Genomic DNA, 12,341 nt, shown 5'->3' on the forward strand with positions numbered 1-12,341 from the left:
GCTACAGCGATATCAAGGAGTTGTTGTCGATGAAGGGGGTCTAGGTTGACTGGTTGCCTCTCTGCCAATATTCCTGCCTTGATGAATATTATTACTACTTGTCTCTAGTCTTCGTAGTCAACCTGCAGTAAACACAAAAAAAAATATTAACGAGTGTTGAGCAAGTACAAAAACAATAGCTGAAGTATTTGATGAAAGTGATCAGTTTTTAAACAAAAGAATTAACTAATGCAGTTGATTATGGAAAAACGTATCTGCATTGCAAATCAAATACATACCATAATGTCCAGATCAGAATCATGATCGTCCTTGACTTCGGTATTAGAGATTGATGGAGTTGATTCTAATGTAAAAAGACTAGGAGAGCTTTTTTGCTATGCTGAAGCCATGCCGAATAACTTGTAAAAACTTTGAATAATTTTGTATAAAGTTTGACGCAATGGCAATAAAGCTCGAAGCCTGGCGATGATTTTAATGAAGTTTTGGAACTCGGCTACGTTTAGTACTTCTGCCTCGCGGCTATTTTCGCGATGTCGCCATTCTGCATATCTTGTGACAACCTCGAATAATTTTGTAAATCAATGTGATGCATTGCCAATGGTGTTAGCTCAAAGCTCAGACAATGATTTTAAAAATGTTTTGGAACTCAATTACGTTTAGTATTTACATTAAAAACTAGGCTAGCGACTAGTTTTCAGTTTGATGCAGTAGTTATTCTCTCTTGTGATTAAAAATGGAACTAATTATTCACTGAATTTAATAATTCGCGGGATTGACTGTTCGCGAAATCGCGAATTTTTATGACCAACGAATATTTTCATCCTGTAGGGTATATGGTTGTTACTGGTTTAACTAGGTCAGTACGCACCATTGCAGCGAAGAGCAGAGTTGAATTGGTACTCCTCAAACAGGATCTCCGCCATGGCCTCCTGAACGGTGCTGAAGTTGAACATGGGCTCTGTTATAATCAAATCTGTATCCTCAAAGTCAACCTGGGGCCAGAGGGAAGTTGTCTTACAATGTTTATAAGATACTTATAGGGATTGCAAGCCACTCACACCGTGATAAACTGCTTTTATCTAATGATTAAAAATGAATTTACATATAATTTTTAGTAAATTTTATCAAAAACAATCGGTATTTTGTGTCATTTGCAATTGTTTTTGTTGTTTGAGGTGATCTGATTGCCAGGACGTTTCAAGATTAAAATCAATTAAACTTCATCGCAATCAAAATCCTTAGATCAAGCGAAAGTATGATAATGATATCTATAGTTGTACAGAGACTGACAGAATAGAGACGCATAATGTTGCAATTTGAACACAATAGCCGATATCAACTATAGCAGTGATATTAACTGGTGATGTCATTTTGTACATATTTTCTTCTGAGCATTTTAATCACGACCAAGTTTCACCGATTTTAACTTTAAACATCCTGACAGTCAGATCACCTCAAACATAAAAACAATCGCAAATTATAGAAAAATACGGATATTTTCTGATAAAATCTACAAACATTTTGTGTAAGTTCATTTTTAATGTCCAGTTAACACGGGGACTAATCTACCAGGAAAAAGACATTAATTTTAGCTGGACGGTCACTCTACACCAAAGTTTCTCTGGCCGTTTTGTCTGACTCACTGATTCAACCAACGATAACGCAAGCTACATTCTGCGCGAACCCAAATGTCATTACTTTTCAATTGACCAACAGTATAGATCTAACTTCATCCAATAGGGAGGTGCTAATACCTATAACTACCCAATCATAAAGATCTTCTTCTCTAACAATTTTATAAAACCAAACATACCGTAAAACCTTTACTTGAACGCTAAGGCGCTTTATTTTTCAACCATCCCTCTATAGTGGCGATTTAATAAAAGCGATGTTCAAATAAAGGGCGTCATGGTATTATTCAAACCCCTTGTCAGAATTTTTGGAAGGTAAATTTAACACTTTTTCAGGCGAAATGAAATGTCACTTATATTGGCAATCTCCAATGGGCAGAGCGACATTAACTCTTTTAGATTTAAAAAATCTGCTATAGTTTATCTCCATCTTGTTGTAGATCTCTAAATAAATATGTTTTGGAAAACTGAGATATATCTCTACCACTTGATATCTATTGCTTGCAATCAACTTACAATGATCTTATAGCCTGTGTTGCAATTTTTTAAAGCTTTCAATTTTTAAGTTTGTTTTTAAGTTCAATTTTCAACTTTCTATTATAAGTTTAAAGCGTATTTTTATTTTATAACTATATTTAACAAGGTTGCATAAAAGCTCTACACACTCAGTGATATGTTAGCTACAGTTTGCAGCCAAACTGGCTTTTTATGTGCAATAAATGAGGCGTTATGAGCGTTGATTCAATGCAAGCCGAGTTTATATAACCGCAATGATACTATCAATTAATATGCTATAAACCTGCAAGCTTATAAGTTATATAATAATACTCTATGAAATGCTACAAATATATATTTAAAAAAAATGACATAAACAAACCATACTTATAATACATTTAGAAACAAAAATACTATTTTTAAAACAAAAATATTAGCATTGTTTGCTTAGCCAGTTGCGCTCTGATTGTTGCTTTCATTTGAAACCATTTCATGTTCTTCTGGCTGTTCGATACCTTCCACAGTGTCTTCTGACCTCAACTCTTCTTCTGCACAGCTGAGCTAGCCGATATTAGCGTCCAAAGAATTTTTTAGCACAGCAAAACTTTTACAGAGATAAATAAAGAGAAACCGCATGTAATCAAAATAGCCTCAAATTTTTAGCCTCACAATACATAGTAGCACAGATTTGATCGCAAATGAGTAAAACTCTTTTTACATACAACTAAGTATCAATATTGTGTTAAACAATGAACTACTATTAGCCTGATAATGTTACTAATTATTTCTATGGCTTTGCATTCAAAGTTTTAACGAAAAAACCGTTAAAACATGGAGTTAGAAAACTGAGTTCGATATGAACAGAAACAACCAAAATTAACTGTTATTGACGTAATCGAGTAACTATTAGTATGATTTTGTGGACACCTTTCTACTGATCACTTCTTATTATGGGTCCATAAAGATCAAAAATGTCAAATAGTGGCGGTCAAATAGGAGTGGCGGTCAAATAGAAGTGGCATTCAAATAAAGCGTGGCATTTTTTTTCAATCCTCCTCCTCCTATAGTGCATAGAATAAAGGTGGCATTCAAATAAAGGCGGCAGTCAAATACAAGTTTGGCGGTATCTTGAACGCCACAAAGTCTGAACAAATTTCATACAAAGGTTTGCAGGAGATTCATTGTTGAGTGAATTAGGCACTACTCTGCAAGATTATCTATATAATCAAGCTAGTCATTAATCACTTATTTAACAAATTAAGCTCAGGATGTCTATGTGTTTGTATAGTTTCTGCGTTGAGACCAAATCCAAATCCACAACCAGCCAGTCAACAAGGTTTGTTAAGTCTATTAAACTTTCTATTTGCTACATAACCAATTATTTAAAGACAGCATTAAAGTAATTTGTTGTGACAATTGAGAAATTAAATTATTGGATAATAACTAAAATTTCATGTTATTCTCTTCAAAATTCTTCATAGCATAAAGTTCATCATTATCACTATAACGAAAAGTTGCATCTCCGAACCTCTTTTATACAGTCTTAACAATTATTTTGTTGGTTCTGACCGAAATCACGGAATGAACGAAAAACAGAATTATTTGGCCGAAATTCACAGAATTGTCAGAGCTGTGCATGCATACCGAAATCGTCGACGAAATGCTTTTAATTGGCTAAACAAATTATTAGCGAGCACAATTCTAGCAGCTTTAGCAATTGGAATAGCGCTATTTTTTTGATATACATGGCGGACTCTCCCATATACGACATTAATCCGTTCTGGTGTTGGCATAGTTAGGCGAAGTTGTCATATAGAGAGGTATAGAAACCCATTGCAATTATCTAATGCAAACATTCCTGGTGAAAATCATCAAAAGTTTATATACGTACTGTACATATTAAAAATTAATAGCAAAATAGTACATTACCTTAGTAGCTATATACAGTGAAACTCGGATAACTCAAACTTCAAGGGACCGAGCAAAAGTGTTCGAATTATCAGAGTGTTCAAGTTATCAGAGCACTGTCACAAGTCCATGTATTTACTTATTTATTAGTAGATACATGAACATATACAAACTATAATATAAATCAAAAGCACAAATGGCTTGTTTCAAATTAAATGCTTCTAATGTAAAGTTTAAAACGTTTTTATTAAAAAGTATAGAGATTTTTCTATCACTTGAGATTGGTTTGTTGTTTGAGGTGATGTTATTGCCAGGACGTTTTTTAGATTGACATTGGCAAAACTTGATCGTTGTTGAAATGCTCAAAGAAAAGACATATTTTTCTTTTGAGCGTTTTACCCACGATCAATTTCGCCGATTTATCTTGAAGTTTATGCAAAGATTACCTTACTTTACCTGGGATTCGTTAAGAGCAACACTCCGAGGCAGTTCAATTAAAAGTTTTACGAGGTTTTACGGTACATTGTATATCACTCACGCTTTTTGAATGGATACTTATTGAATGTACACACGTATTTTGTGTTTAGGTCAAACGATGAATAGTTTCTTTTAGCTAAGACAACGTATACGTTTGATTACAACATTTTAAAGACGTTTTAAACATTCAACATTCCGACGTTAATTCAACACGGAATCAACGTCGGAAAACTATTCATCACGGGCTAGCCGGGTCACGCACTCAAGGATTTTCGCCACGCAAATACAAAACAAAAACAACATGCTATTTTTGTTTTGTATGTGCGTGGCGAAAATCCTTGCGCCCGTGACCCGGCTAGCCCGTGCTATTCATCGTATAGAAGTATAAATCAAATTTCACCAAACCTTTAGAACAGTCGTTGACAAAAATATTTTGCCGATGGAGGTAATAACGACGCTTATGAATTACGAAAAGTTGAGGTTTACCTCTTTGGCTTGGAATAAAGTGATTTTCTAAAGCGATAGCAACCGTTTCGGTAGCCGTTGGGCAAAAAACAGTTCGTTATAACAGTGTTGAATTCGAGTTATATAGAGCCATTTATCATTGCGTGGGAACGGACCAAGCAAATCCAGTCGAGTTAACCATGTGTTCGCTATATCCGAGGGCGAGTTATCCATGTTTCACTGTAGTTACCTACAGTAACTTTAATGTATTTAGTGGTCATGTTTTGTAAAAAAAATGTAATGTTACTATACATGTACAGTAAGAACCATATGAAGCTCTTACCTTCGAGACAGACGTATAACACAAACTTGAATTGAACTAAAATGAATTTAGCTTGCTAAACATATATTTCAAGCTAAGTTTTAGCACACATTTTTTTGAACAAAACTTTAATTTTGTCATCGTCCGTCTTTATTACCTGTTTCCGGTTTTTTTCACTATAATTTATAATGAATAACGCTGAACTGAAAGAGAGAGCAAGCATCGTATCTATTTCAGGCATTGCGGGAGAGATTTCGGCGAATAGCATATCGTCATCTTTGTTATTCAAACATATTCAACGCCGACCGCCAAATTTGAATTTTAAGAGACATTTTTGTTGATGTTGTATGACGAAAAATGCCGTATGGAGGGATACATCGTATTCCGCATCGTAAGGCAGAAAAGCCGTAAAACAATGACGTCGTAATTCGGTTGTACACTGTGATTTTAATCTCCAGAAATCTCCACATGTTGGAAAATCAATAAAAAAGAATTAACCAATCATATCAAAATAATATACGGTGATAATCCATTTACTAGTCTGAATTTTTGAAGAAGCAATTTCAAAATGCTCTTTATCAAAAGAGAAAACAACTTCAAAGTGTTTTGACAAAATGCAGCGAATTAGATTCCTAAAGAAATTATATTGAGTCAATCATCAATGACTCTAGTTTTAGACAAATACAGAGTATTATCAGTTTCAGGTGATGAAAATGCTACCACGAAAAATTGCTGTGTCATTGTCAAATTGCTCATAACTGCCAATGCTAATGTAAACAGAACTTGCTAAAAGTTTATGTACTGTTATAGCAAACTATGTAAAGTTCTAGAGTTATTTCCCCACAAGGAGTGATAACACCAAAAATAAATTGAAACTCAATGATAACCTGTAAGCATTGCTTTCCATAGATATAGTCCCAGACTTGCTTCTCTATCTCCCAGTTGACAAGATAACCCTACAGAATATTAGAAGACTCATTCATACTTGTGGGGTATATATACAGTGGTGTGCATAAACTTGGAATCACATTGTTTTGTTCACTCTATATCGAATGGATCTTCCATTTGCTTTCTATTTTCCCGCCAATTATGATGCCATGCCAGATATTATATATCAATCTGATCAGCAGAAGATGTGCTTTCAAACAATGCATTGATTGATTTAACACAATCCTTTCTGAGTGATTTATATTAATCCTATTAAACAGATTAGCAATTTTATTTGCTCAGAAAGTTGGTAAACAGCATGCCTCGACGGTGTCAGATGGTGATCAAGAACAAGTATAGCAATTTTGTTTGAACTTTTAAAATTGCTAGGACTTTTGGCGTAGAACTTTACTGATGATGATGCAGTTACTGGACATATCTTTATTACTGTACTTTATTACATTGACAAATACCAGCACCAACACCGTGAAGTCTAAAAACATAAAATTACTATGCTAAGTACTAAATATAAGCAGCAATATTATGTAACTAGTAATTGGTTATAATAAGTGATCAAGCCGAGACATTACACAGGCATTCTTCTAGCATATTACATCAATCAAGTGGTTGATACGTGTGAAAGCATTCATGGCAAAGCGCAGTTCAATGATGAGGAAAAGTTTGTAAGAAAAAGACAGAAGAAATAAAATACACATACCTTTTGCCTTCCTTCTAGCACTTTGTCAAAAACGTTTGATAAATACAATAGTGTATAAAAATCTTAAATGAAGTTTGTAAGAACATATCAGTTTCTTTAATGGCTAGCAAAACCAGACTGATTAGGGTGAGTGCAGGTAAAATATATATATAGGACAAAACAAAGTTATTTATTTAGTTGTTACTCTTCTATTGGTCCCACCAGACTTGGAACCATACTCCGGTCCAATGACAGTATAGGCTACCCGGAAGAAATGCGACAATAACGAGGTCAGCAACAATAAAACGCGAGGTCAGCAAAGCAGCGTTAGTTTGAACAACAGGAAACTGTTTGACCACCAGATATGTGTGTTTTATTGCCGAAATGACCATACAAACGGATGAAATCATTTCTTTGTCAAGTAAATGTTTTTTATGAGTGAGATAGTCTATGTGCAGCATATGTCTACAATTGTGTTAAAAGTATACAAATCTTTACAACAAGGGCTGGCCAATAAAATACTAATGCTCAGCTCAAGACACCTTACCAGTCCTTCTGAAGACCAACAATAACCCAACGGCCCTTTTCAGGGCCACCAATTTGTATAAAAGAGTTTGTTTGTATCCTATTTTATCAATTTTCACTAACAACATTCATAGCCTGCAATAAGTCTGCCTTTCGGTAGATCCACCCCCAGCGATAAAAGTCTGAGAATATTTTTGAATATTTGGCATCATCTTGTTCTTCAGAATTTTCCCTTTCAAATGATATATATATTGATGGGGTTGAGGCACTTAATTCCAAAGAATTTCTTAGACAACAGCATATAAACATACATATTAGAAGATTTAACTGGTGATTCCAAGTTTATGCACACCACTGTAGATACATTGCTACCACTGAACTAAACTAAATATTCATGGCAAAACAAGAACTCAGCATTATGCAAAGCAAGAAGGTGTAAACACAAAAGCAAAATTTTGCGAGCGTTTTTTTGTTGAGCGAGTACTCTCAGCAGGGCAACAAAGCAATCATTTAAAGACAGTCGAGGTTAGTTGATGGATAGATGAATTAACTTATATCCACTGGTAACCAATCATATATTCATCAACCTGCCACAACTTGTCTGCGCTAGCAAAAAGTATAAAGAAGATTTATTTGTTGTTTGTTTTGTGCCATCTTTAAAAAAATAGATCATGGCCAGTACAGAATGAAATAAATGATTACAGAATTAGGCATAAAAATTACTGATTGATGTAACAAATGAAATAAATTGTGTTTATTTTGTTTAATTTTATCAAATTTTAGCGTTACTGGAGATCAAAACATAGCGTCTTACCTTTGCCTAACTCACGTGTTTCAGCAAATACTGTTTAGTTGCAAAATTTTACAAAACTATTTTGTAACCAGAATTGCTTTGATCGCACAAAATGGGTCGTTCTCGCACCATGTCTATAAACCCTTCGATGTAAACTGTTTTGTAGTTACAGTGTAATCGAATAGGTTTTCATAGATTAACCAATCACTGAGCTGAATGCTTAAAGTGCTTTTACACCAGGACAAATCATCACAGTAGATTTATCGCTGACAAAGTCTGTTTGGTGCTAAACAGTTGTGAAAAGGCTATGTTCCAGTTGCTGGGACAAGATTGATAAAATGCTACACACTGAGTATAACATGAATTTGACCAATGATATCTCGCACTCGCCCCAGAAATATAATGTCGATATATTCTTTTCTCCTAAAGGATCAATTACAAATAGCATTATTAGCATTAGAGCGTTCACACCAGAACAAGTTAAAATCAATACTAATTACTAACTACTATAGCCTAATTATTAAGCATACAGTACATGTACATGGCGTGTAGCAAAGGAGTGACTTTCTTTTGTGTTTAAATGCTGATAAGTGGTCAAAATGGAATGGATATCGATGTCATATTTCATTGGCTAAAATGGTGACCCATTTTGTATAGTCAGAGTTTGACTTTTATCGCAATTGCCGATGTGAATACGAGAGATAGAGACAAGCTGTTTCACTATATACATCACTTTGGCCAAGTCTGGACGCACCTTTTTTCTGAGCGTTTTTACCGCGGTCAATTTTCGCCGATTTTAATTTTCAAATATCTTGACAATGAGAACACCTAAAACAACAAACAACATCTCAACTGATAGAATAAATATAGATACTTTCTGTTAGAATCAACTAAAATTTGTCGCAATACCATCTTTAAATTATTAAAGTGTTAAATGTTTGGTATTAAATCTTTGCAAAAAACGTATTTCAAATTATAAACAGACTAGGAGCCTTCTCAGCTACAACTCTATGGTGGAAACTCGACAGCGAAAAATCGTTCTCGAGTAAACGCATGTTTAGAAAGTTCGCCGCCAACATTCCTTTGCAAAAAACAGAACAAGTCGAGTTAGGGAAAACAACCCAAATCGTTAACAAGTTACAGTTGCAACTCTAAAGAGCTCAGTAAAGCTTGTCCGCATGTTCAAACTTTCTGCTGGCTCAAATTTTAATATAAATTTTAAAACATTTATATTCTCAGCTATCAGTTTACTAAAGTTTAAATAAAGCTGCACAACCTATTGCACTGTCACGGTAATCCAGTGGTTAAACTATTACTAAACTTTTATCCAGAGATAGCGTAGCCACACACCCCCATATGGCGCTGCGATGCTATCATGAAAACAGCCGCGTCACTTTCGTTCTGCCGTGATTCAGTACAATGCGCAATATTTGTGCCATGAAAACGACCTTGGATGCTTTAGAAAATGAGTGGACAAAATAGTTAAAACACACAATAAACAAAGCATAGTTTTTAACTCAGGACATGAACAACTTTGAGGTTTTTATTACTAAATCCCCGAACTATATATATTATTTTTATACTGTTAATAATCGAATGAGTTTAATCATTTTACCATGTTTTGGTCAAATTAGAAGCCATCTAAGAGGGCATATCCAGAAGTATCACCAATTGTAACAATTTTAACAAAAAAACTTCTCTGATCAGAACTCCTTGATGCACTTTTTTTCTAGAAATTTTATGGTCAGAAATTAGTTTTAATATTTGGTGAGCTGAACATCCAGCAAATGGCTTTTGGCAATCCTCGTAAAATTTGAGTTACAATAAAAATTGCTAATTAAATTGACAGGAGGTTAAAATCTTCCTTTGAAACTAGATTAATTGAATTTCTTAGAAATCTAAGCATTTCATTATTAAATATTAATGAAAATATCAAAATAATATAAATATCCCATTCGTATATAGACAAGAGACAGCCAATATGTTGAGATCACAAGTGTAGTCTTAATTAGCCAATAAAACAATTATGTCCCAGCTATTTTGTCCGCACTGTAGAAGGGAGGGTTGGAAAAAACCATGGTTTTTATGAAAAAACCAGGTTTTTCTGGTTTGAACCGGTTTTTATGGTTTAAACCGGTTTTTATGGTTTAAACCGGTTTTTATGGTTTAAACCGGTTTTTATAATTTTACTAAGGTTTTGCAGTTTTAAATCTAATTACCATCATTTACTTTAGCTGCATGATTGAGTATTGAACATACATATGTGAAATCATTTGGTACTGATGGTACTCCCACAGATGGTACTGTGGGAGTTGTTATGGGAAAAAGAGAGAAAACATGAAAATTTCGCAATGAGTCTTTAATCAAACATGATTGATGAAATACAGAGCAAAAATCTTATACCATAAAGTGAATATTTTACATACAGCTCTATGTATAAGCAGGAATTTTAATCCAAGTGATTAGTCGTGTGGTAGTGTAGAGCAGAGCGTAATGCAGATGCATTGCTAGTGTTTGGAGCAGTGGTAGATGACTCAACTTCTATCATCTGAATACTAGCATCACTGTCTAAGTTGGTGTTTTCAGCTTGACATTTTGCTACGTGCCCAATAAATGAAATATTAGTTTGCAAACGTGAAGCTTTTGGCCAAATGGATTTTATTGTTTTAATTTCTAATTATAAGTAATCCTTTCTCACTAGCCAGACTTGAGAAAGTATTCATTTATTATTAGAGACGATGATTGGATTAGGATATTTCGCATGGTTTTTATATTTAATCATTAAAGGGATCATTATATCACTTGATAAAACCAATTGAAAATGAAATTCACTAATTCATTGTTGCACTAGGATTTCATGTAGTTTCAACTTGAGCTTTGCCATCAATTTACTACTGTGTCCTAAATAAATTTCCACAGCTGATAATTACATATAATTGCATTTCGATCGCACATGAACCACTAGGAGCCTAAAATATTATGTTTTTCACAAAAAAATCATGAAAAAACCAAATAAAAAATAAAAACCGGTTTTTCGGCTGGTTTAAAGCGAGCCAACCCTGGTAGAAGGCAAGTGTTACTTCATGATAGTACTTACTACTTATAGCTAGCAACTAGCTAACTGATGGTTATTATATTTAATTCATTATTATTAATTTATTAAGGTTATTTAGAGTCCTGAACATCCACGTCACATTGTTGTCCAAAATAATCAACTTCCTGTCACAGCGAAAGCAAATACCTTTTGAAACGGCAGAAGATAAAACAGCCCCGATAAATCTTTGCATTCATCTATCTGGTCTCCTGTGAAACAGCGAGCCCGAACCGTTTTAGCTTTGGTAACACAATTTGGAATAACTCTACAGCAAAGCACAAATACGATAAACCTAAAATAATTATATTAGATAATATGCATCAACGAGTAGAATCCTTAAAAGAAAACATTCAAAACAATTGTGATAATTCATGAATGATCTTTTGCAGCAGATTAGCTGCAATGTAACACATAGTTCCTTTAGGAAAACTATTAGATGATTTGAACGTATTAATCTATCACATGAGCTAAAGCTAAAATCATATGATTTTGTAGGCCTATATATTGATTTAACGAATGAAAACTACTATTTTACAAAAACACAATGTTTAAATATAATCCTTGGTCATTCAAAGAAAGCTTACCTTACGACCTTGTGTTTAAAACGTTAGCATAAATATGGAATAACAGTTCTAAACAAGTCGAGCTAACCTAGGTTTTGTCGATCTCGCCATTTCCACTTTAGCTGAGCCAGCGCCATTATCAAAGATCAACACACCCATTATTAACCTCTTTTATACGAATATTTATTGTGGTTGTGTTTTGTAGCAATAATGCATTCAGAAGGAAATATTTCTCAGATGCTGAAATCTTTTTCGCGGCTTGATAAAGTGATTATGAAGAATCGCAAAATTCAGCTTAGCCTCAATTCTTACCATTAGCGCTAATCGGTTACAATACGCTTTCGAAAGCGTCCCCCTTATAGCCAGCTCAATGTATGAGTAGCATGCAACCGTAAGAATGGGGTCTATAAACGTGAGTCGAATCTGAGTTTACGATTATGAAAGTTCAGACAATGACGTCAGAGC

At 34.2% G+C, this 12,341-nt stretch overlaps 1 protein-coding gene across 1 annotated transcript in view; it reads right to left on the reverse strand.

Moving 5' to 3' along the window:
- Nucleotides 1-12,104, reverse strand: part of LOC137408223 (actin-related protein 6-like) — a 67,854-nt gene extending 55,750 nt beyond the window's left edge. The window contains exons 1-4 of the mRNA XM_068094645.1: nt 11,965-12,104; nt 11,461-11,578; nt 6,165-6,233; nt 869-992 (exon numbers count right to left, since the gene is read on the reverse strand). Of these exons, the coding sequence (XP_067950746.1) occupies nt 869-992; nt 6,165-6,233; nt 11,461-11,578; nt 11,965-12,035 (382 nt within the window). The 5' untranslated portion in view covers nt 12,036-12,104. The remainder of the gene's footprint in view (nt 1-868; nt 993-6,164; nt 6,234-11,460; nt 11,579-11,964) is intronic.
- Between the last annotated feature and the right edge of the window lie 237 nt (nt 12,105-12,341).

This window comes from Watersipora subatra, chromosome 11 (genome assembly GCF_963576615.1).
Source record: "Watersipora subatra chromosome 11, tzWatSuba1.1, whole genome shotgun sequence".
NCBI lineage: Eukaryota > Metazoa > Bryozoa > Gymnolaemata > Cheilostomatida > Watersiporidae > Watersipora > Watersipora subatra.